General features: G+C 48.6%; 1 protein-coding gene across 1 annotated transcript in view; it reads left to right on the forward strand.

Annotated features, from left to right (window-relative positions):
• Positions 1–23635, forward strand: part of TMTC1 (transmembrane O-mannosyltransferase targeting cadherins 1) — a 1359696-nt gene that overhangs the window by 811191 nt on the left and 524870 nt on the right. The window contains 1 exon segment of the mRNA XM_030213674.1: positions 7134–7301. Coding sequence (XP_030069534.1) covers positions 7134–7301 — 168 coding nt within the window.

Here is a 23635-nt window from a genome sequence, read left to right on the forward strand (position 1 = left end):
CAGTTCCTAATAAATCTAAAGCCCTCCTCCCTGCACCATCGTCTCATCCACGCATTGAGACTCCAGAGCTCTGCCTGTCTCTTGGGCCCTGCGCGTGGAACAGGTAGCATTTCAGAAAATGCTACCCTAGAGGATCTGGATTTGAGCTTTCTACCTAAGAGCCTAAATTTGGCTTCCAGAATCTCTCTCCCACATTTTCCTATGTCACTGGTACCCACATGTACCAAGACAGCCGACTCCTCCCCAGCACTATCTAAAATGCTATCTAGGTGACGCGTGACGTCCATCACCTTCGCACCAGGCAGGCAAGTCACCAGGCGATCCTCATGTCCACCAGCCACCCAGCTATCTATATGCCTAATGATCGAATCACCAACTACAACAGCTGTCCTAACCTTTCTCTCACTTTTATGCAGATGACATTTTGTTTCTTTTTCCAACTAGTCCATATTCTCTTTCCATCCAGCTATTGCAAATTTGCCTTTCTGCAGTTCAGAAATAGCTTCTTGTTCAAAGAGTGGCCCTGAATAAGGAAAAAAACAGTAGCCTGTTGGTTTACTAGAGGTAGACCTAGCCCAACTGTAGTCCTAAAATTGTTTGAGACTTCTATTATTCCAGTCCAGTCCTTCCGTTATTTAGGTGGTGTTTTAGATTCTCACTTGACATTTTCACCACAGATATCTAATGTATGTAAAACTGGCTTTTTTATCCTTAGGCAGTTGCACTTAGTTAGGAAGTACTTTGATCATAATACATTTTATTTATTGCATTTGTATCCCACATTTTCCCACCTTTTTGCAGGCTCAATGTAGCTTATAATACATCATAAATGGTGAAGATAGAATATAAAGATAGACATTTAGTTTACAGAAGAATCATTGTAACATGATAATGGTATAACAGGATAGTAGTATAACAAGCAGATATTATAAGGCAGTTCTGAATATCTGTGGAGGAGTAACATAGTAGATGACGGCAGAAAAAGACCTGCACGGTCCATCCAGTCTGCCCAACAAGACAACTCATGTGTGCTACTTTTTGTGTATACCCTACTTTGATTTGTACCTATGCTCTTCAGGGCACAGACCGTATAAGTCTGCCCAGCCCTATGTCCGCCTCCCACCACCGGCTCTGGCACAGACCGTATAAGTCTGCCCAGCACTATCCCTGTCTCCCACCACTGGCTCTGGCACAGACCGTATAAGTCTGCCCAGCACTATCCCCGCCTCCCACCACCGGCTCCGGCACAGACCGTATAAGTCTGCCCAGTACTATCCCTGCCTCTCAACCTCCAGTCCTGCCTCCCACCACTGGCTCTGGCACAGACCGTATAAGTCTGCCCCGCACTATCCCCGCCTCCCAACCTCCAGCCCTGCCTCCCACTACCGGCTCTGCTATCGAATCTCGGTTAAGCTCAGTGGTGTGCTGGAGCCGGCTCGCAAGATCTGGTTGTTAAATTTTGGCCGGACTTGCGAGCCGGTTGTTGGAAAGGGCGAGCTGGCTCTCCCTCCCTCCCCCCTCCGGATCCGGTCCCTCACAGATCCTACTTTGACTATCGAATTCTTCGGGGCAGGCAGTGTTGCCTGCCCATCTGCTATCGCTGACTTTCCTCCGCCGTCTGTTTGCGCTTTAAAAATGGCCGCCGAGACTTCCAGAGGCGGCCTAGCGAGACTTCTGTAAATCTCGGCGGCCATTTTGAAGTGCGATTGGGCGGCGGAGGAAAGTCAGCGAGTTTGCAGGCGACACTGCCTGCCCCGAAGAATTTGATGGCCAAGGTAGGGTTGGTGAGGGACCGGATTGGGAGGGAGGGAGGGAGGGAGGGAGGAAGCAGGAGAATTTGTGAAACAAGTCAGGAGGGGGTGGCAGGGGAGAGAAGGGAGCTGCTGGACATGGGTGGATGGAGGGCAGGGGAGAGAAGGGTCACTGCTGGGCATGGGTGAATGGAGGGCAGGGGAGAGGAGGGTCACTGCGGGGCATGGGTGGATGGAGGACAGGGGAAAGGAAGGTCACTGCTGGGCATGGGTGGATGGAGGGCAGGGGAGAGGAGGGTCACTGCTGGGCATGGGTGGATGGAGGGCAGGGGAGAGGAGGGTCACTGCTGGGCATGGGTGGATGGAGGGCAGGGGAGAGGAGGGTCACTGCTGGACATGGGTGGATGGGAGGGCAGGGGAGAGAAGGGTCGCTGGCCATGGGTGGATGGGAGGGCAGGGGAGAGAAGGGTCGCTGGGTATGGGTGCATGCTGGGCAAGGGAGAGGAGGGTCACTGCTGGCCATGGGTGGATAGAGGGCAGGGGGAGAGGAGAGGAGAGAGAATAAATGCTGGACATGGATGGAGGGGAGGGAAGAGTGAGGAAGGAGATAAGATAAGGGAAAAGGAAGAGAGGAGAAAAACTGCACATGGATGAAGAAAATAGGCAGAAGCTGAGGACCAGAAATGAAGAAGAAAGGAGGAAAGGAAAGAAATAAATGGAAAGGAAGCCCTGGAAACGGAGTTAAGAGGACAGATAGCAGCAGAATCAGATACTGGGCCAGCATGATCAGAAAAACAGTCACCAGACAACAAAGGTAGAAAAAATCATTTTATTTTCATTATAGTGTTTGGAATATGTTCCCTTTGAGAATCAGGTGCTCAACATTAAAAGTTTGTATTTATTTACTTATTTATGGCATTTTATCCCACATTAAACATGAATTAGATTGGAACCTGGGATCATTTAAATTTTTTTTTCCTGGAGAGAGTAATGCATTGCCCCCCCCCCCCCCCCCCCCCCACTGGCTATAGCCAGCTCTGCAATTTTGGGGGGCGCAGAGGTGGACGGGGGGGGGGGGGGGGGCGCAGTGGTGGGGGGGGGGGGGGGGCGCCGAGGTGGACCGGGGAGAGAGCCTGTTGTTAAAAATTTACCAGCACACCACTGGTTAAGCTCCTGAGGATCCATTCCTTCTGAACAGGAGTAGTGTATGTTTACATTTGTTGATCTTTGTGGTATGCTTTTTTAAAGAGATGGGTCTTCAGTAGTTTTCGGAAGTTAGTTCGTAAGTCGTTTTTAGGTTGCGCGCAGTGCGTTCCATAGCTGTGTACTCAAGTAGGTGAAATTCGACGCATGCATTAATTTGTATTTTAGGTCTTTGCAGTTTGGAAAGTGCAGATTAAGGAATGTGCGGGATGATTTTTTAGCATTCCTGGGTGGTAAATCTATCAGGTCTGACATGTAGGCTGGTGCTTCTCCGTGAATGATTTTGTGAACTAGGGAGGAAATTTTGAACGTGATGCGTTCTTTAAGTGGGAGCCAGTGTAGCTTTTCTCGTAAGGGTTTAGCACTTTCATATTTTGTTTTGCCGAATATGAGTCTGGCTGCAGTGTTCTGGGCTGTCTGAAGTTTTTTGATTATTTGCTCTTTGCAACCGGCGTAGAGTGAGTTGCAGTAGTCTAGATGGCTAAGCACCATTGACTGTACCAGGTTGTGGAAAACAGTCCTTGGAAAGAAAGGTCTTATTCTTTTTAATTTCCACATTGAGTGGAACATCTTGGTTGTGTTTTTTGCATGGCTCTCAAGTTAGGTGTCGATCGATGGTAACTCCAAGAATTTTTAGGGTATCCGAAATTGGAAGGTTCAGATTTGGTGTGTTAATGGCGATAAATTTGTTTGTGTTATATTGAGAGGTAAGGACTAGGCATTGGGTTTTTTCTGCATTAAGTTTCAGCTTGAATGCGTCCACCCATGAATGCATGATATGGAGGCTTGGGTTAATGTCATTGGAAATTTCCTTTAAATCTTGTTTGAATGGGATATAGATCGTTACGTCGTCTGCGTATATGTATGGGTTGAGGTTTTGGTTTGATAGTAGTTTGGCCAAGGGTGTCATCATTAAGTTGAATAGAGTCAGTACTAATTTCTAGATTGGATTATTGCAATATTATTTTAGGTTCCCCATACTATGTGCCCAAGCAACTTCAGACATTATAAAACACCACTGTCTGGCTACTCTGTCACGCTAAGAAATTTGATCATGTCTTCCCTTTATTCCAGAAATATCACTGGCTTCCCATTGGTCAAAGAATTATTCGCAAACTTTTAACCATTATCTTTAAAGCTTTCTGGATAGGTCTTCTGCAATGCTTATAACCTTACCATTCCTTAGTCACTCATGTGTTTACTTTGATCCTTAAATTATTTTTGTTTGGTCCTTCCCAACCCTAAACAAGCCATTCTTGAATCCACTAAGCATTTTATTTTGCTGTTCCTTTGTATTGGAACTCCCTCTCTTGCAATATCAGAGCCGAGTCCTCATTAAAAAATGTAAACAAGCCACAAAGACTTGGCTGTTTCACAAGGCCTTTAATACTTCATAGAATGTTTTACTACTGAAGAATCAGTTTTCCCTTTGTTTGTTTGACTATTTCTTTTTATATTCTTTATTTATAATTTTCAAAATTTACAAGCATTACTACTTGAATAGGAAAAAAAAACAGTCAAATTATTTTAGGAAAATAAACATCAAAGAAACATATATACGACTTAATTAGACCACCATGTTGAGGGGGGTACGAGCCATTTTAAACTTAGGAGATAAAATTCTTACATATCATTTAAAGAAAGGCATAGTCATTTATCCACATTCAAATTCAAATTCTTTTCTATTTACCCATTCGGGGAACACTCAAACTGCATGGCACCCTCTGGCATTACAACACTTTGTTCTGCGCTATAAATTGTTCTAAATGTTCAGGAAAAAAGAAAACATATTTTACCCCCAAATATTTTATGTTACATTTGCAAGGATAATTTAAATTAAAGGATGCACCCAGTGCTGTAGTAGCTGATCTTAATGCAAGAAAGTCTTTCCTCCTAGCTTGAGATTTTTCCTCCATAAAAAGGAATTCGTAAATTTTTTAAGGCCATTTTCCTCACCAAGTCCAAATCTTGCTGAAATATGAAAGAAACCAATAGAGTTTTTCTCTCCGTTGTAGTTGATATAGAAGATTCTAATAAATCTGTTACATTCAATTCTCCTTGTAGGTGTATTTCATTGTTCTTTTTTGTAGGTAAATAATAAATTTTATTCAACGGTGGTATATTCTCAGAGGAAATCTTTAAATGTTCTATCAAGTATCTCTTGAATATCTCCAAAGGAGTATATACTGGTGTATAGGGAAAATTTAATAGGCGAAGGTTCAACCGCCTATTATAGTTTTCAAAGTATTCCAACTTGTTATATATCACATTAAGTGTCTTTTATCAACTTTACTGAAGTTTCTTTCAACTTAACATTTTCTGCACTTAGATGGTTAATCTTTTCAGTTATATCGTTTTTCATCAATGCAAATGATGCTGTTAAATCTTGAACATTACTCACAAGACCTTCAATTTTGCCAGTCGATGTGGTTACAGCTTGCAGTGTCTCCCAAATCGCCTCTAGCGTAACCGGCGCAGAAGAACCTTTCCCTGGGCTCTGTAAAGCTGGATTGGAAATCCCTGATGTAGAGAGGGCCTCGGCAGACGTCCCGCGGCTACAGGCCCCATTCGTGCGTTCCTTTCCTCGATCTCGTGAGTTCTGGATCCACCCCCGTTGTCGGGTTCTGCCAGCTGCGGCGGAGGGTAATGCGACGGAGGGGACAATGAAATGTCCTGTCCCTGGAGTTCGGACTCTCCTTGGTCCAATATCTCAGCAGGAGCTCCCGACGCAGATAATGTGGATTGCACGAGATAACTCTTCAGAGTTTGCTGGGTAGGTGTCGACGTTAATGCCGGATGGGTCACAGCTCTAACAGAACCCTTTCTCTTCGTGTGCGGCATATTAAGAACAAACGGTTTCAGGCAAAGTACTTGCGAAGAAAAAAAAACACGAAGAGAAGGGTTTAACCCAGCTTAACTCCTCACAGTATCTCGTGGAGCGATGTTAGAACCGCCATCTTGCTCTGTCCCCCGCCTTATTTGACTATTTCTTGTTTCCTTCCCCCTTCCTTGACAATTAGCTCCTTTTCCTTGTTGATGAATGTGGATACTTTCCTGTCAGTATATTGTAGTTGTTTCTCTCTCTTTTCATCATTGTTTTTATTTTACACCACCTAGATCTACCCGTTAGTTTAAGATAAGAATCTCAAAGCTTTTTTATTTTATTTTATTTAATAAAGTTGGTTTATCCACTGTTTAATTAATTTGATCAATTGAATGTTGACATCTTTTATCTGTAATTCTGAGACAAACTGGTCTAGTCCTTGATTTATGGAACCTGTCTTTGAACTGAATAGGTATAGGCGGAATATAAGACTGATGTAACATAGCATAACCATTATGCAATCTGGTCCCAGACTCTCTCATGACTTTCCTCCAACTTCATACAATTAAAATTGTATTGCAAATAAAAACAGTGCTGTTTTAAAAAGTTTATAAGTGATATTTTCCAAAGAACATGAGAAAAAAATGAATAAAAAACTATGGTGTGTTTTAGACAGCTGCAAAATGTTAAAATATGGGTTTTCAACCTTAGGTAAAAGAAACCAACATAGAATGGTTAAATCAGCTTTGTATTTCTAAAGGAGAATACGTATCTATTTTGGGAACTTCTTAATGTACTATAATGGTTATATTTAACTAATAAATTCTACTATATATTTTTCAGAAAATATTATCTGCCTATAGATGAGGTCTTTAAGAGTGAGCAAAACCTTTTCATGTTTGATTCTCAGGTCAGCATTTAGTCATGTAGAAGAGGGGTGCTCTAGTTATTGCACAATGATGACACATGGTTACTGAATTTTAGGCACATGCTTGCAGGGTTCTGAAAGGAGCCCCAATGCCTAGTCCCTGACCAAAGATTTGACTGGGCAAGCTGGAAGGAATATAAAATAAGGAACATAATTCCTGAGTTAAGACTTTTATTGCACTTGATCCCAATATAGAAGAAAAGTGACCCCACCAAGAAAACATATGGAACAGACTAAGATAATATGGCTACGCAGCCTATTGTAAGAGAAGCAAACAGAATCATAGGTGTCATGAAAATTGCCAGATGTAGAAAGAAATCGATTACAACATGTCTGACAAATATTTGTGTATAATTTCATTGAGAAAAGCTAAGAAAGAAAATGTTTCACACAAGTAAGTAATTTATTTTTGTTGGTGTTTTTGCAGTATGGGATATTGCATTCTCATTGTCCATGGCTTGAACAAGCTCTGCACCTGGTTGGGTAAATGGGGAGCAGCAGCCCTGAGTGTGTCCACTTTACTCCTGCTACTATGCTTTTCCTGGAAAACTGTGAAACAGAATGAAATCTGGGTGTCAAGGGAATCCCTGTTCAGGTACAAACTAATTAAAGTTGTTCCAAAAACAATTACATTAAACAAATTACTTTTGCTTTTCCATGGAAAGAAATGAAAGATGTAATGGGAAATTCTTTGCATCGGTATCGTACAGTTCTAATAAAAGTGAATAGAGCTATAGATCAATAATGCAATGTCAGTGCAAGTGAGCTGGGTTGTGAAGTGTTTCCAAAAGAGGCGTATGACATGTCTGCTTAATCATTACTACACGCCATGATTATCACAAACACAAATAGGTTGCTTAATTGTTTTTCTTCACATGCAACAGAACATGACATATTGGAAGACATTTTAGGGTACTTATAAAAATTTCCCAAAATGAATCTGTCTATAAGGGCAACATAGAAATCCATCCTTTGCTGAACACATCTCTAGGAGCAGGGAAAATGAGGTGTCTTTACTTTGGCTCCTTGACATTAGGCAAGATGAACTCCCCTTTTCAGCAATTGGTCTATAAATCCTGGAGCATGTGAGAGCCTCCAGAGCAAAAATGATCAATCATAAGAATATTCTCAAGAGCAGCTTACAGACGGCAAAGTCCTGGTAGGGATACCATCTTTTTAAATATTCTTTTCTCTGCTGAGTTCTGACCCTTGTTTGCAGCCCTGCACATATGCCTCCCTGTGTTTAGCTTTCTGTTCCAGGTCAGGGATTATTAACCAGCGATCGCAGTTTTAGTTATGACAGTTTACCATTCTTGTTTCCTCCTGACTTCAGACCTAGGCTTTCATAACACAAAAACAGTTTTGTTAGACAGTAGGCCTCAGATTTATAGGCTTTCCCCGAGGCATATTCTTTAAAATAGTAAAGAGAAAAAAACCCTCTCTCCAGCCACCGGTGGGTTTAAATAAAACACAAAAGAGAAACAAAAAGAAATCTCCTTACAGTTGTCTGATACAGGTAAACCTTTTCTTTTTATTCCCATTTCAGTTAGGGTTTAGGGAATAAGGCTTGCACAGCACACTTCCTCACCTGTAGCATGCATAATCAGAGCCAACAGGAAAGGGGAAAAAAAAAAGCCCTCAAACTTGTCGGTTAACTGTCTAATCTTAAGGGGTACCTTGTTCAATAAATTCCATTCCATCTGAATCCAGGATGGCAGGACTGGATTCCTCTGTTTCCACGTCCATATCTGCAGTAGTAGAATCTCCATCCCTCACCCCCCTTACAGGGCTCTGGGGAAACTGTTCCTCCTTCTCCTCGTTTCCTGTGTAGCTAGGGAGTTTTCTGAGCCATCCTCATATGATTCCCTTGGTTCTATCTCTGGTAGTCTCTCTGGCTTTCCCGTCCCCTTTTTCTTAAAAGAAGCTCTTCTTGGTAATGTAGGGGATCCGTCCAAACCCTTACTCCTGACAGGGACCATAGAATATTTCTGCTTTCTCTATCACCACAATAGGCATTTATGTACCTTTATAAAATAGGCATCCAGAACTATCATCAGCAGCATATAAATGTTCTCACACAAATGTACATCTTCTCAGAGGCAGATGCAAGTATGTGCGTGTGTGCTATGTGTAAACACGTGTATGTTGTGAAGTACATGTGTATATTTCAGTTCCGTTCCTGCTTGGCCCACAGTGCATCCCCTGTTTGTAGTCTGCATATTAGTATGCATGCTTTTGTTAGCCTATGTACTTGCTTGCACCTTTACAATTCTGTAATAGGCATTTTCCATTTCTATAATTTTTTTCATATTGAACATGTAAAATAGTTTGTAAAGATTAGTGAAACTACTACTTTAATATATTTTGAATTATATTTTATAGATAGCACAATGTCAAAATTGTACAAGGGTGTGAAAACTCGTAATTCTTTCCAACATTCTATGTGTTGGAGAGCATAAAAAAGCAATTGTTTAGACACACCTGAAGGTGGTGTATTCAGTCTGGGGAGGAAGTGAGGATGGCTGCTACTACTCTCACAGCCCCTGCTGAGCAACAATAGGGTCTGCACTTGTGTCTCAGGAAAGACAGCTCTCAGACGAATGAGGATTTCTACAGATGCACAGGCATGCTGTTGGGATTCGAAGATCAAGGGAATTTTTGGGAAAAAGCAGAGCAATTGTTGAGATACATCATAAAATCATGATTAAAATATTTGAAGGAAATATAAAAACATTAGAGAAAACTACCTGTGAAGCATTGTTATCCTTACTGTACCCTGTTATGCTTGGCTTTGATTGTGTTTATACTCTTTCCATTAGAACACAAGTAATCTCAATTTTCCATATCATCAAGCTGATCAATCCATAGACTGGTGGGTTGTGTCCATCTACCAGCAGGTGGAGATAGAGAGCAAACTTTTGCCTCCCTATATGTGGTCATGTGCTGCCGGAAACTCCTCAGTATGTTCTCTATCTCAGCAGGTGGTGGTCACACACAGCAGCAGCTCTGGCTAGGCCTCCAAGCCTAATCCTTAGGTTTTGTTGAGGCCTGGGGTTGAGGGCTCTTTTGAGCAAGTGCAAACCTGGTGGTGCCAGGTCCCTCCTTTTCTCCCCCCTCCCGCTGGCTCCGTTTAAAAAAAAAAAAAAAAAAAAATTTTAAACGTCTTTAAAGGCGTTTATTTTGACGTTTATTTAAACGTTCATTGCAGCTACTCACTGGGACACCAGTTCGTTACAGCTCGGAGCGGCAAGCAGGTAATTTTACCTTTTTCTAGCGGGCAGGGGGTTCCCCGATTCTTCTCCTCGTGGCATATGGCGTCGGAGGGCGAGGGCGCAAAGGGTCGCTCCCCGGATCGCTGGAGCGCTTCTAGAGGGGATGCGGGGGTTTTACAGCCTGATTCGCCCTTGATGGGTGACAGTTTACTGACCGATGAATGTCCCGGTCCTTACTCCGGCGTGGCGGTTTGTCCCGCCATAAACGCCCATCCCCCGCTCCTCGCCTCCGCCATCTTGGCCGGCCACGCGGCTCGGACGGCTTCTTCGGGGGCCGCCCTTGAGGTTGGAGACATTAATGCCATGAACGCCCTTAATTTGGGCGACGGCACAGAACCGGCTAATGTTAAGAGCCGTTCTTCCCGCGCGGCTCCTTCGCGGAGTTTCGCGCCGGACGCCATTTTGGATGCGCAGCATGTCTCTCCCCCGCTATTTCGAGCGCCGGTTGAGAGTGCGTCTAGGGCTGTTGCCCAGGCTGCGGAAGTGCACAGTCTGGGGGGTTTCTCCCCCGAGTTTGTTTTGCTGCTGCATCAGGCCTTCCTCATGCACAACGCTGCCCCTGCTCCCTCGTCTGGTAAAGAGGTTGAGGTTCCCAGAGGTAAACGCCCTCGGGTTGATTCCCAGGCCTTGGAGGAATTTGTCTCCTCCGATGTAGATGAGGGCAGCGTGTCTGAGGTCTCCCAACGGTCCTTTGCGGATTCCTTGGAGGAGACGGATCCCCGCTCGGTTGGAGCGGATGACCCCTCTGCAGCGCGGCTTTTTAGCCCAGAGGATTTGCCCAACCTGTTGTTACAGGCCATGGACACTTTGAAGATTTCCTCTCCGGAGGACGTCTCTCCCTCAGCCCCTGTTGGCTCTGCCATTATGCTGGGGACGAAGCGCCCGCCTAGAACCTTCCACGTGCATGATGCCATGCACACCTTAATTTCGGCTCAATGGGATGCCCCAGAAGCGAGCCTTAAAGTGGCTAGGGCTATGTCCCGCCTCTATCCTTTGGCTGTGAGTGAGCGTGAGGCCTATCTGTGGCCTACAGTGGATTCTTTAATCACTGCGGTGACTAAGAAAACGGCGTTGCCGGTGGAAGGTGGCACGGCCCTAAAGAACGCCCAAGACAGAAGATTGGAGGCGGCCTTAAGGTCGTCCTTTGAGGCGGCTGCTTTAAGTTTGCAGGCCTCAGTTTGCGGCTCCTATGTGGCCAGGGCGTGCCTGACTATGGTGCAGCGGGCTTCCCCCTCGGATCATTCCTTGAGGGCTGATTGGCTGGCCCTGGAATCGGGCTTAGCCTATTTGGCAGACTTGCTGTATGATGTCTTGAGAGCCTCAGCTAAAGGCATGGCTCAGACAGTCTCTGCGCGGCGGTGGCTTTGGCTGAAACATTGGTCTGCTGACCACGCCTCTAAATCCCGCCTGGCTAGATTGCCTTTTAAAGGCAAGCTGCTCTTTGGGGTCGAGCTGGACAAAATCGTGACCGATCTCGGCACGTCTAAGGGCAAAAAGTTACCAGAGGTCAGGGCTCGGGCTAGTGCTCGTCCCGGTACCTCCAGAGGACGGTTTCAGGAAGCCCGTCGGTACCGCCCGGGCAGGTCGGGTTCTTCTGCCCCCTCTTCCTTTAAGAGGAATTTCTCCCCCAAGCAGCATTCCTTTCGCAGAGACCGCCGTCCCGGAGGTGCTCCCTCCGGTCCTCCCCCAGGGTCTCGTACCCAATGACGGGGTCTTGGTCCACGCCCCAGTGCAGATTGGAGGACGGCTGTCCTCGTTTCTGGGCGAGTGGACCACAATAACTTCAGACGCTTGGGTGCTGGAAGTCATCAGAGACGGCTACAAGCTAGAGTTCTGCCGACCCTTAAGAGACGGGTTTGTACTCTCTCCCTGCAAGTCTCCGGTCAAAGCTGTGGCAGTGCAGCAGACTTTGGACAATCTGATCCGCCTGGGTGCGGTCGTTCCGGTGCCAGAAAGTCAGCTTGGCAAGGGGCGTTACTCCATTTACTTTGTGGTACCAAAGAAAGGAGGTTCTGTCCGGCCTATCCTCGACCTCAAAGGGGTCAATCGGGCCTTGAAAGTGCGGCACTTTCGCATGGAGACTCTCCGCTCGGTTATAGCGGCAGTGAAGGCAGGGGAGTACCTGGCATCCTTGGACATCAAGGAAGCATACTTGCATATTCCCATCTGGCCTCCTCATCAACGCTTTCTGCGTTTTGCAGTCCTGGGCCGACACTTCCAGTTCAGAGCCCTCCCTTTCGGGTTGGCTACTGCTCCGCGGACCTTTTCCAAAGTAATGGTGGTCATAGCGGCCTTCCTGCGAAAGGAAGGAGTACAAGTCCATCCTTATCTGGACGACTGGTTGATCCGAGCCCCCTCTTATGCAGAGTGCGGCAAAGCTGTGGACCGGGTAGTTGCTCTTTTGAGCTCCCTGGGATGGATCATCAACTGGGAGAAGAGCCAGCTGCGCCCGACTCAGTCCCTGGAGTATCTGGGAGTTCGATTCGACACCCAAGTGGGCAGAGTGTTCCTGCCAGACAATCGGACTGTCAAACTTCAGGCTCAGGTGGACCAGTTCCTAGTAGCCTCTCCTCTTCGGGCTTGGGACTATGTGCAGCTGTTGGGCTCTATGACGGCCACGATGGAAGTAGTGCCCTGGGCCAGGGCTCATATGAGACCACTTCAACACTCTCTGCTGCAGCGCTGGACTCCGATGTCGGAGGATTATGCTGTGCGCCTTCCCTTGGATCCAGCAGTGCGCAAGGCGCTGAGCTGGTGGATGCAGACAGACAAGTTGTCTGCGGGAATGCCTCTGGTGACCCCAGAGTGGATTGTCGTCACGACGGACGCCTCTTTGTCGGGCTGGGGAGCCCACTGTTTGGGAAGGACAGCGCAGGGGCTCTGGTCTCCTGCAGAGGCAAAGTGGTCTATCAACCTCCTGGAACTCAGAGCCATTCGGTTGGCGCTTTTGGAGTTCATCCCGGTACTGGTGTTGAAGCCTGTACGGGTCCTGTCGGACAATGCCACGGCTGTGGCCTATGTCAACCGCCAGGGAGGTACCAAGAGCGCCCCTCTAGCCTTGGAGGCTATGAGTCTATGCCAGTGGGCAGAAGCGAACCTGGAACAGCTGTCAGCGGCCCACATTGCCGGAGTCATGAATGTCAAGGCGGACTTTCTCAGTCGCCATACCTTGGAGCCCGGAGAGTGGCAGCTATCTGCTCAGGCGTTCTTGGACATCACGAAGCGCTGGGGCCAGCCGAGCCTAGATCTGATGGCGTCATCGGCCAATTGCCAAGTGCCGCGCTTTTTCAGCAGAAGACGGGACCCTCGATCCCTGGGAGTAGATGCTCTTCTCCAACAGTGGCCGACACAAGAGCTTCTCTATGTGTTCCCGCCCTGGCCCATGTTGGGCAGGGTGCTAGACCGGGTGGCAAAGCATCCTGGCAGGGTAATCCTGGTGGGTCCGGATTGGCCCAGACGTCCCTGGTATGCGGACTTGATCAGGCTCTCAGTCGACGATCCTCTGCGGCTGCCTGTGGAGCAGGGCCTGTTACATCAGGGTCCCGTGGTGATGGAGGATCCCTCCCCCTTTGGTCTTACGGCCTGGCTATTGAGCGGCAGCGTCTGAGGAAGAAGGGCTTCTCAGACAAGGTCATCGCCACTATGCTGAGAGCGAGGAAGCGCTCTACTTCTACTGCTTACGCCAGGGTTTGCCGTATCTTTGCAGCGTGGTGTGAAGCAGGCTCACTTTCTCCTTTCACTGCTCCAATTTCTTCAGTGTTGGCGTTCCTGCAAGAAGGTCTGGACAAAGGCCTGTCGCTCAGTTCCCTTAAAGTCCAGGTAGCGGCTCTGGCTTGCTTCAGGGGCCGCCTGAAGGGTGCTTCCCTGGCTTCGCAGCCAGATGTGGTGCGCTTTCTCAAGGGAGTTGATCACCTGCGCCCTCCTCTGCACTCAGTGGTGCCTGCGTGGAATCTCAACCTGGTGCTAAGAGCATTGCAGAAGCCGCCGTTTGAACCCTTGTCAAGGGCATCTCTGAAAGACCTGACGTTGAAAGCAGTCTTTTTGGTGGCTATCACTTCAGCCAGAAGAGTTTCCGAGCTCCAGGCGCTCTCATGTCGAGAGCCTTTTCTGCAGTTCACTGAGGCAGGAGTGACTATTCGCACAGTGCCTTCCTTTCTGCCCAAGATTGTTCTCGCTTCCATGTGAATCAGCAGCTCTGTCTCCCTTCCTTTCGTAGGGAGGACTACCCAGAGGAGTACTCTGCTCTTAAATATCTGGATGTGAGACGAGTCATCATCAGATACTTGGAAGTGACCAATGATTTCCGGAAATCGGATCATCTGTTTGTCCTGTATGCAGGTCCTCGTAGGGGTCTGCAGGCTGCTAAGCCTACAGTGGCAAGATGGGTCAAGGAAGCCATTGCAGCGGCTTATGTGGCCGCGGGGAAGGTGCCGCCTATCCAGCTGAAGGCTCACTCCACAAGAGCTCAGGCGGCCTCGATGGCAGAGGCCGGTTCCGTCTCCTTGGAAGAGATATGCAAGGCGGCAACTTGGGCTTCAGCCCATACATTCTCCAAGCATTACCGCTTGACTGTGGCTGCTCGGGCGGAGGCCCGGTTTGGAGCTTCAGTGTTGCGGTCAGGGATTTCTATGTCCCGCCCTGGGTGAGTACTGCTTCGGTACATCCCACCAGTCTATGGATTGATCAGCTTGATGATATGGAAGGTAAAATTATGTATAATCATACCTGATAATTTTCTTTCCATTAATCATAGCTGATCAATCCATAGCCCCTCCCAGATATCTGTACTGTTCTTATTCTGGTTGCATTTCAGGTTCAAGTTCAGTCTTCAGTTACTTCAGAAAGACTTCGTGTTCAAGTTTTTTCACTTGGATTCTTCAAGAGTTAAGACGAGTTTGTGTTACAGTGAGCTGCTGCATTCCTCTCCCCTCCGTTTTACGGGGCTGGATTGAGACTTAAAATTCTGCCGGCACTCCCTCCCGCTTCGTGCGGCTGTAGGGCAGTTTTGTACCCCTCCCGCTTCAGCGGTGTTAGGGTCAGTCAGCTCCTCCCGCGGTTGCGGTTGCAGGATAAGCCAGATCCCCCCGCATCGGCGGGTGTGGTGTCCCTCCCCCGCTCCGCGGGGATGAGCTGGACGGATTCCCCTCCCCCACTTGTGTGGGGATGAGCTGGGTTACTTCCCCTCCCCCGTTTCGGCGGTGGTGAGCTGGGCAGAGTGTCCCTTCGTGGGTGTAATTCTCTAAGTGCTGAGTCCTGCGGATGGAGCTTTGATATCGACATACTGAGGAGTTTCCGGCAGCACATGACCACATATAGGGAGGCAAAAGTTTGCTCTCTATCTCCACCTGCTGGTAGATGGACACAACCCACCAGTCTATGGATTGATCAGCTATGATTAATGGAAAGAAAATTATCAGGTATGATTATACATAATTTTACCTTGTGCAACACCAGGTTTCCAACACTGCTGTTCACTGTGGGGCTCATTTTCAAAGCACATGAATGTCTCAAAATGGGGAAAAGACAAAACAAACCCATCCATCTGCCAAAAATGTCCAAATTATGATTTTGGAACGGCAGAATTTGGACGTCTTACACTGCAGTTCATCCAGATATTAAGAGGGTATGTAATCTGTTGGATTGGTCGTGAGCACTTGAGGCCAGGCCAAGGCCCGCTGATAGCAGAGGCCAAGGCCTATGGGAGACCGACCTGCCCCTACTCACCCCAGCTATCCCACACCCCTAGCCTACCCACGCGCAGCACCTCAGGAAGAAAGGGAAATAGGCATTCAAGCGGGCCTCATGGCCAAACTGGAACTGATACACTCAGACCCACTCGTACGGGCCTCACAACCGAACTGGATCTGATACACACCCAGGGAGGGGAGAAAGAAACGCAGGAGTCCCCATGGGACCCAAGTTGTCAGCCGCGCACTGAACACCAGCCACAGGGCGCAGGAAAACCCAACCATGGAGGCTCCACAGACCCAGGACAGAACCCCTCCCCCAGACTACAAGGAAGGACACCAAAGGAACCAGCACGGGGTGCCACACCCCCCAGGGGACTAGCACAGGAAAGGAAAACTAATACAGGAAGCACCCTGTAACCACAGGGGGATACGGGGAAAACAGCTAGAAGACCAGGCTGCCATAAGAACACCGCAGCCAGGAACCCCCCCCCCCACCCCCAAGGACAGAAGGGAGAAGGAGCCAACTAACAGCCACAGAAGCCAGAGACAGGTACAGGAAACAAAAGGTAAACTAGCCCCTAAACCAGATGCCAGAGGCAAAGATACAAAAGGGATGAAGAAAATCCCCTGTCTAAAACACACAGAAAACAGAGGCAGAGACACAGTACACAAGGGGTTAAATTTACTGAACCAGAAGTCAGAGGCAGGAACATGGAGGAGGAAGATAACTGAATAAACAAACAACCTGAGGGAAGGCCAGACCAACACCCTGCCACACGGGGCAACGCCCCCACTGAGTAAACAAAGTAGCCGGCCTCCCACAGAGAACTGCAAGCAGGGAGGGAAAGCCCCAGCTGGAGGCCAGTGAATTAATTACTCACACACACACTGACAGAAACGAACCCAGACAAAGGAAACTAAAAAGCAAGCTGAATACACACACACACACACACACACACGCTGCCACAAGATATCCCAAACAAAGGGAAAGTAACAGAAACCCTGAACAGGGAACACAGATACAAAACTAGAGCACAGAACAACGTTCTGACAGAGAACTGCAAAGGCTTTAGTCACCAAGAAATGTAACGCCAAAGCAGGGAAAGCAGGAACATGTAGGCTTAAGTACTACCCACTGATGTCAGCTCAAACCCTGACAGCCAATCAGGAATGAAGTCCACACCCCTCCGCTGCCAGACCTTCAAGGGCCCCTCTACCTTAGACACGAGGTTTAGGTTTATGAAGGAAAAGGCGGTGGAACCGTCTGACTAAGACCAGAGCATGTACCTGAGTAGCGTCCTCCCAGGAGTTTTCTGCAGGTCCATATCCCTTCCACGCAATGAGATACTGAAGATGTCCCTGGAAGCGCCATGCATCTAAGACATCCCGGACTTCATATTCCCCCTGGGAGGTTGATACAGCTGGGCTAGCAGGCAAGGTGGGCAAGGCGCCTCTTCTCAAAATCACTGGCTTGAGCAAGGACACATGAAATGTGTTATGTACCTGTAATGTAGTTGGTAATTTTAGCTGATAGCATACACGGTTCACTTGTCTCACAATGGGATATGGACCCACGAATTGAGGTGCAAAGCGGGAGGAGGGTATCTTCAGACGAAGATTACGAGTGGACAACCACACCAACAGGCATATTTTCAAAGCACTTAGCCTTCCAAAGTTCCATAGGTTTCTATGGAACTTTGGAAGGCTAAGTGCTTTGAAAATATGCCTCCAAGTCTCCAGGCTGAAAGTGCAGTTCCAGTCTTCGATACTTATCTGCTTGGTGTTTCATGCGAGCAGAGGTCACTCAAAGAGTCTTCTGAATGGACGACCAAATCGCTTGGAGAGAAGTCACCGCATCGGCCGCCGCTGGAACATCCGAGTTGGTTTTCAAGGGGGATGGTATCCGAGGATGTCTTCCATACATGATATAGAAGGGAGACGTGCCTGTGGCCAAGCTCACTTGGTAGTTATGAGCGAACTCTGCCCAGGGAAGCAGCTGACTCTAGTCATTGTGGTGCTCCGTGACATACATCCTCAGGAATTGCTTCAAGCATTGATTAATGTGTTCCGTTTGGCTGTTGGACTGTGGGTGATATCCCGAAGAAAAGTTTAACTTTACATCAAGGGCCCGATTCAGGGCTCGCCAGAACTTAGAGACAAATTGTACTCCACGGTCTGAGGTGATAGATTCTGGCAGGCCATGGAGACGAAAAATAGAGCTGATGAAATATTGTGCCAGCTTCACCGCCGAAGGAAGGTTAGGCATGGGTACGAAGTGTGCCATCTTAGAGAACCGGTCTACCACCACCCACACAACTGTATGTCCTTCAGAAATAGGGAGATCCGTAATGAAGTCCATGGCAATATGGGTCCACGGTCTGTCAGGTACAGGTAAGGGCATTAGCAAGCCCTGGGGTCTCCGACGGTCGGCTTTATGCTGGGCGCACTCCGGACAGGCGGCTACAAACTCCTGCACATCACGATCAAGTGAGGGCCACCAATACTGCTGGGTGATGAACCGCTTAGTCCCCAGGATCCCGGGATGTCCGGCCATTCGAGAGGCATGCCCCCATTGGAGCATCCTTTCCCTCAGACGGGATGGCACAGAAGTCATACCCGCAGGTACTGCTAGCGTCATAGCGGGCACAATGGCGGCAGGCTCAATTACATACTGCAGGGGTTCCTTCTCCAGGTCAGCCTCCATGGACCTGGAGAGAGCGTCTGCCTTGGTGTTCTTCTCCGCTGGATGGTAAGTCAGAGTGAAATCAAAGCGGGAGAAAAATAATGCCCACCGGGCCTGGCGAGGATTCAATCTTCTCACTTCACGTAAATAGGTCAGGTTTTTATGGTCCGTGAATACCTTGAAGGGCTCCTGTGCCCCTTCCAGCAGGTGACGCCACTCTTCCAAAGCCAATTTAATGGCCAAAAGTCCCTGATCTCCGATGGCATAATTCTTCTCGGCGGGGGTATACTTCTTAGAAAAGAAGGCACAAGGGAGAAGTTTCCCACTAGAGTGGGCTTGGGACAGCACTGCCCCTGTGCCAACCAAAGATGCGTCTACCTCCACAAATAATTTACTTACTGGGTCGGGATGGCATAATACTGGCGCCCCGACAAAAGCCTGTTTAAGGTTCTCAAAGGCCGTACAAGCCTCTGGTGACCAGTTACGGGCGTCAGCATTCTTTCTGGTCAAGGCAGTAAGGGGAGCGGTTAGAGACGAGTAATTCCAAATGAACTGCCTATAATAGTTTGCGAACCCTAAGAAGCGTTGTTGGGCCTTACGCCCGGTGGGTTGCTGCCACTGCGGGATGGCTGTCAACTTACTGGGGTCCATACACAAGCCGTGGTTCAAGATGATGTACCCCAAGAAGAGCAGTTCGGAGCGATGGAATTCACATTTTTCTAGCATTACATAGAGGTGGTTCTCCCTCAACCATTGCAATACGATCTTCACATGTTCCTGGTGATCTTCCTCAGCCTTAGAAAAAATAAGGATGTCATCCAGGTAGACCATTACAAACATACAACAGATCCCTGAAGATGTCATTCATGAAGGCCTGGAAGACTGCTGGGGCATTAGCTAGACCAAACGGCATTACCCGGTATTCGTAATGCCCGTCGCGGGTGTTAAACGCCGTCTTCCATTCATCCCCCTCCCGGATCCGCACGAGGTTGTAGGCCCCTCTGAGATCAAGCTTGGAGAAGATCTGGGCCCCCTGGAGACGTTCGAACATCTCAGATATCAAGGGTAGGGGGTATTTGTCCTTCCGGGTGATTGCATTGAGTCCTCTATAATCAATACAGGGGCGCAACCCTCCATCTTTCTTTTCCACAAAGAAAAACCCAGCACCCGCTGGCGACTGATGGACGAATGAACCCTCGGGCAAGGTTATCTCGGATATACTGGGACATGGCTTCCGTCTCCGGACGAGACAGGGGGTACACTCGGCCACGAGGGGGTTCGGCGCCTGGTAGTAACTCAATGGCATAATCATAGGGACGGTGAGGAGGCAGAGTCTTTGCTTGTTGTTTGGAAAAAACATCTCTAAAGGATTTATATGGCCCTGGTAACGTTACATTGGCTTGATCCAGAGGAAGCGTCATTGGTACCGGAGAGACCTTGTCCAAACAGACTTTCTGGCAACCCGGGCCCCATGCTGACAATTCACCCTGGGCCCAATCAATTCAAGGGTTATGCTGGCGAAGCCAGGGTAACCCCAGGATGATGGACTCAGTGGCTGACGGGAGGACATAGAAGGAGATAACTTCTTTGTGTAAGACTCCTACACGTATCGTCAATAGGCACGTTCCTGGAGCGTAAAACTCCCCGAACCAGTCCCAAAGCCCCTGAAACAGTGATGGGGTGAGGTAACGCCTCAGTAGGAATTTGATAGCCCCGCACCAGGTCCTCACTAATAAAGTTGCCTCCCCTCACCCGAGTCAACTAGAGCTTCAAAACAAGGGGTATCCTTAATCACCAACAAAACTGGAACCAAAACTTGCGTCCAGGGGGAGAAGGACTTCGGCTCTGACACTGTCTCCCTAGCAGGTATCAGGGCTGCTGGTTTCCCGATCTCCTTCTATTCGGGCAACCACGGACAACTTGCCCCTTTACTCCACAGTACAGGCACAGCCCCTCAGGGCGTCTCTGCTGTCTTTCCTGGGCCGTCCGGTCAACCTGCATAGGTCCGGGCCCATCATACAAACCCTGTGACTGGGAGGAAGGATTCTTGTGCGAACTCTTCAAGCTAGCCCCTCCAAGCTGCTGACTGGCGCGATGTTCACAGGCACGCTCTCTGAAACGGATGCCCACCTGGGTGCAGAGATGGATGAGATCGTCCAAATTGGAGGGCAGCTCTTGACCTGTCAGTTCGTCCTTGATGGTGGCCGATACCCCATGCCAGAATACCGCAGTAAGGCTTGGATTATCCCATCCCAGCTCTGCTGCGAGGGTCCGGAATTGGATGGCATACTCTCCCAGGGATAGTCGATCCTGATGCAGATTCAACAGCTGAGTGGCCGCCAAGGACTTCCCGAGTTCCTCAAAGATGAGCCGAAATTGCTTCAGAAACTCTGACAAGCTATCCAATATAGGATCTTTTTTCTCCCATAACGGAGAGGCCCAGGCTAGGGCGGGTCCCGAAAGCAGGGAGATGATATATTCTACCTTTGCCCGATCCGAAGGAAAATCCCGGGCCTGCAGCTCAAAGACAATTTGGCATTGATTGAGGAAGCCCCGACAAGTCTTGCTATCCCCCTCATACCGAGGAGGCTGGGCCACGTGAATACCTCGGCCACACAACATGGGTCCCGGTGGGGTAGGAGCAGATGGCTCCCCTGTAGCACCAGCAATGGTAAGCGTATCCACGCGTTGACTCAGCGTATCAACGAGTCTCAAAACTTGTTGTAGTTGAGCATGCAGTTGCTGGAGTAGCTGCATAGGAGAGGGGTCAGTCAAGCTCATGGCTTTGGCGTTCTGTAATCTGTTGGATTGGTCATGAGCCCTTGAGCCCAGGCCAAGGCCTGCTGATAGCAGAAGCCAAGGCCTAGGGGAGACCGACCCGCCCCTACTCACCCCAGCTATCCCACACCCCTAGCCTACCCACGCGCAACACCTCAGGAAGAAAGGGATATAGGCATTCAAACGGGCCTCACGGCCGAACTGGAACCGATACACACCCAGGGAGGGGAGAAAGAAACACAGGAGTCCCCACGGGACCCAAGGTGCCAGGCGCGCACTGAACACCAGCCACAGGGCGCAGGAAAACCCAGCCACAGAGGCTCCACAGACCCAGGACAGAACCCCTCCCCAAGACTACAAGGAAGGACACCAAAGGAACCAGCATGGGGTGCCACCCCCCCCCCCAGGGGACTAGCGCAGGAAAGGAAAACTAATACAGGAAGCACCCTGTAACCACAGGGGGATACGGGGAAAACAGCTAGAAGACCGGGCTGCCACAAGAACACCGCAGCCAGGGACCCCCCCCCCCCCCCCCCAGGACAGAAGGGAGAAGGAGCCAACTAACAGCCACAGAAGCCAGAGACAGATACAGGAAACAAAAGGTAAACTAGCCCTCAAACCAGAGGCCAGAGGCAAAGATACAAAAGGGATAAAGAAAATCCCCTATCTAAAACACACAGAAGACAGAGGCAGAGACACAGTACACAAGGGGTTAAACTTACTGAACCAGAAGTCAGAGGCAGGAACATGGAGGAGGAAGATAACTGAATAAACAAACAACCTGAGGGAAGGCCAGCAGACTAGCAGCCTGCCACACACAACGCCTCCACTGAGTAAACAAAGTAGCCGGCCTCCCACAGAGAACTGCAAGCAGGGAGGGAAAGCCCCAGCTGGAGGCCATTGAATTAATTACTCACACACACACACGCTGACAGAAACGAACCCAGACAAAGGAAACTAAACAGGAAGCTGAATACAGACACATACACACACGCTGCCACGAGATATCCCAAACAAAGGGAAAGTAACAGAAACCCTGAATAGGGAACACAGATACAAAACTAGAGCACAGGAGAACGCCAAAGCAGGGAAAGCAGGAACATGTAGGCTTAAGTACTACCCACTGACGTCAGCTCAAACCCTGACAGCCAATCAGGAATGAAGTCCATACCCCTCCGCTGCCAGACTGGCAGAATCATAACAGGGTATGTTTTGGGCGGGACTAGGAAGGGTCCGAAATTAGGATGTCCAACAGTGATAATCGAATGAGAAGAAAACGTCCAAGTCTAAAAAAGAAGACTTATTTTTTTTAAACCTATTTGTCACATCCAGGGTACAAAAAGGTGCTGGGTTGATCAGCTGACCACTGGAGGGATTAAGGCATGACCCTTCATGAATCCTCTAGTGGTTGCTGACCCCCTCCCTCTCCCCTGAAGGTGAAACTGGAAAGTAATACCAGGCTCTTTGACAGCATCAGGTATTATAGGCATTCTGAAGAAAGCAGGTCTGAGAGGTAGCCTAGTGGTTAGTGCTGTGGACTGTAAACTAGAGAGTTGCACGGAGACAGAAATCTTACCCATCCCCACCCATCCCTGCTGGAATCTTACCCGTCCCCACCCGTCCCCGCTGGAATCTTACCCATCCCCACCCATTCCCGCAAGAATTTAACCCATCCCCACCCGTCCCCGTAAGAATTTTAATGGTACATAAAAGAAAATTCCAGTTAGCTCCCTCAGTCTCTCTCTGGATTTGAGCCACAGCACTGTAGGCATGGAAGGAACGGAAGTTGGAACACTCTGGTGCGCACATGTAAGACTTGTCTCCAATTCACTTGCACTGTGTGCTGAGAGGTCGCCACATGCACGCGCCAGTAGGTCAGGTGACATCTGATTCTCGTGCCTGTGTCAGAGCTGAGGTCTGTGCACCAGCTTGGTAGCAAAGAGGATTAATAGTAACATAGTAAGTGACAGCAAAAAGACCTGAACGGTCCATCCACTCTGCCAATAGTCACACTCAGGATCAAGTCATCATTAAATCAACGAGTGTGATATTATATACTTGATTATGGTCTTTCTTTCGTGTTTCTGGAACAAAGACCACAGAAGTCTATCTGGCCCTATCCTTATGTTCCAACTACTGGGGTTGCCGTTGAAGCCCACTCCAGTCTATTTGTCTTCTCATTTGTGGGACACAGACCGTAAAAGTCTGTCCAGCACTGTCCTCATGTTCCAGCCACTGAAGTTGATGTCTAAGCCCTTTCCAGCCCATCCTAAACCAGATTGCCATGTATGAGACACAGACCATACAAGTCTGCCAGGTATCAGCCCTAGTTCATCACAGCCAGAGTCGCCATCTAAGACTCACTTGACACATCCACACACATGCAGCCATTTAAGGTTAGGTTTTATATAACATCCATTTTCTAATTAGAGATCCTCTGTGTTCATCCCACGCCTTTTTGAATTCCGTCATCATTTGTGACTCTAACACCTCCTTAATGGAAGAC

The sequence above is a fragment of the Microcaecilia unicolor genome, chromosome 9, assembly GCF_901765095.1.
Source record: "Microcaecilia unicolor chromosome 9, aMicUni1.1, whole genome shotgun sequence".
Classification (NCBI taxonomy): Eukaryota; Metazoa; Chordata; class Amphibia; order Gymnophiona; family Siphonopidae; genus Microcaecilia; species Microcaecilia unicolor.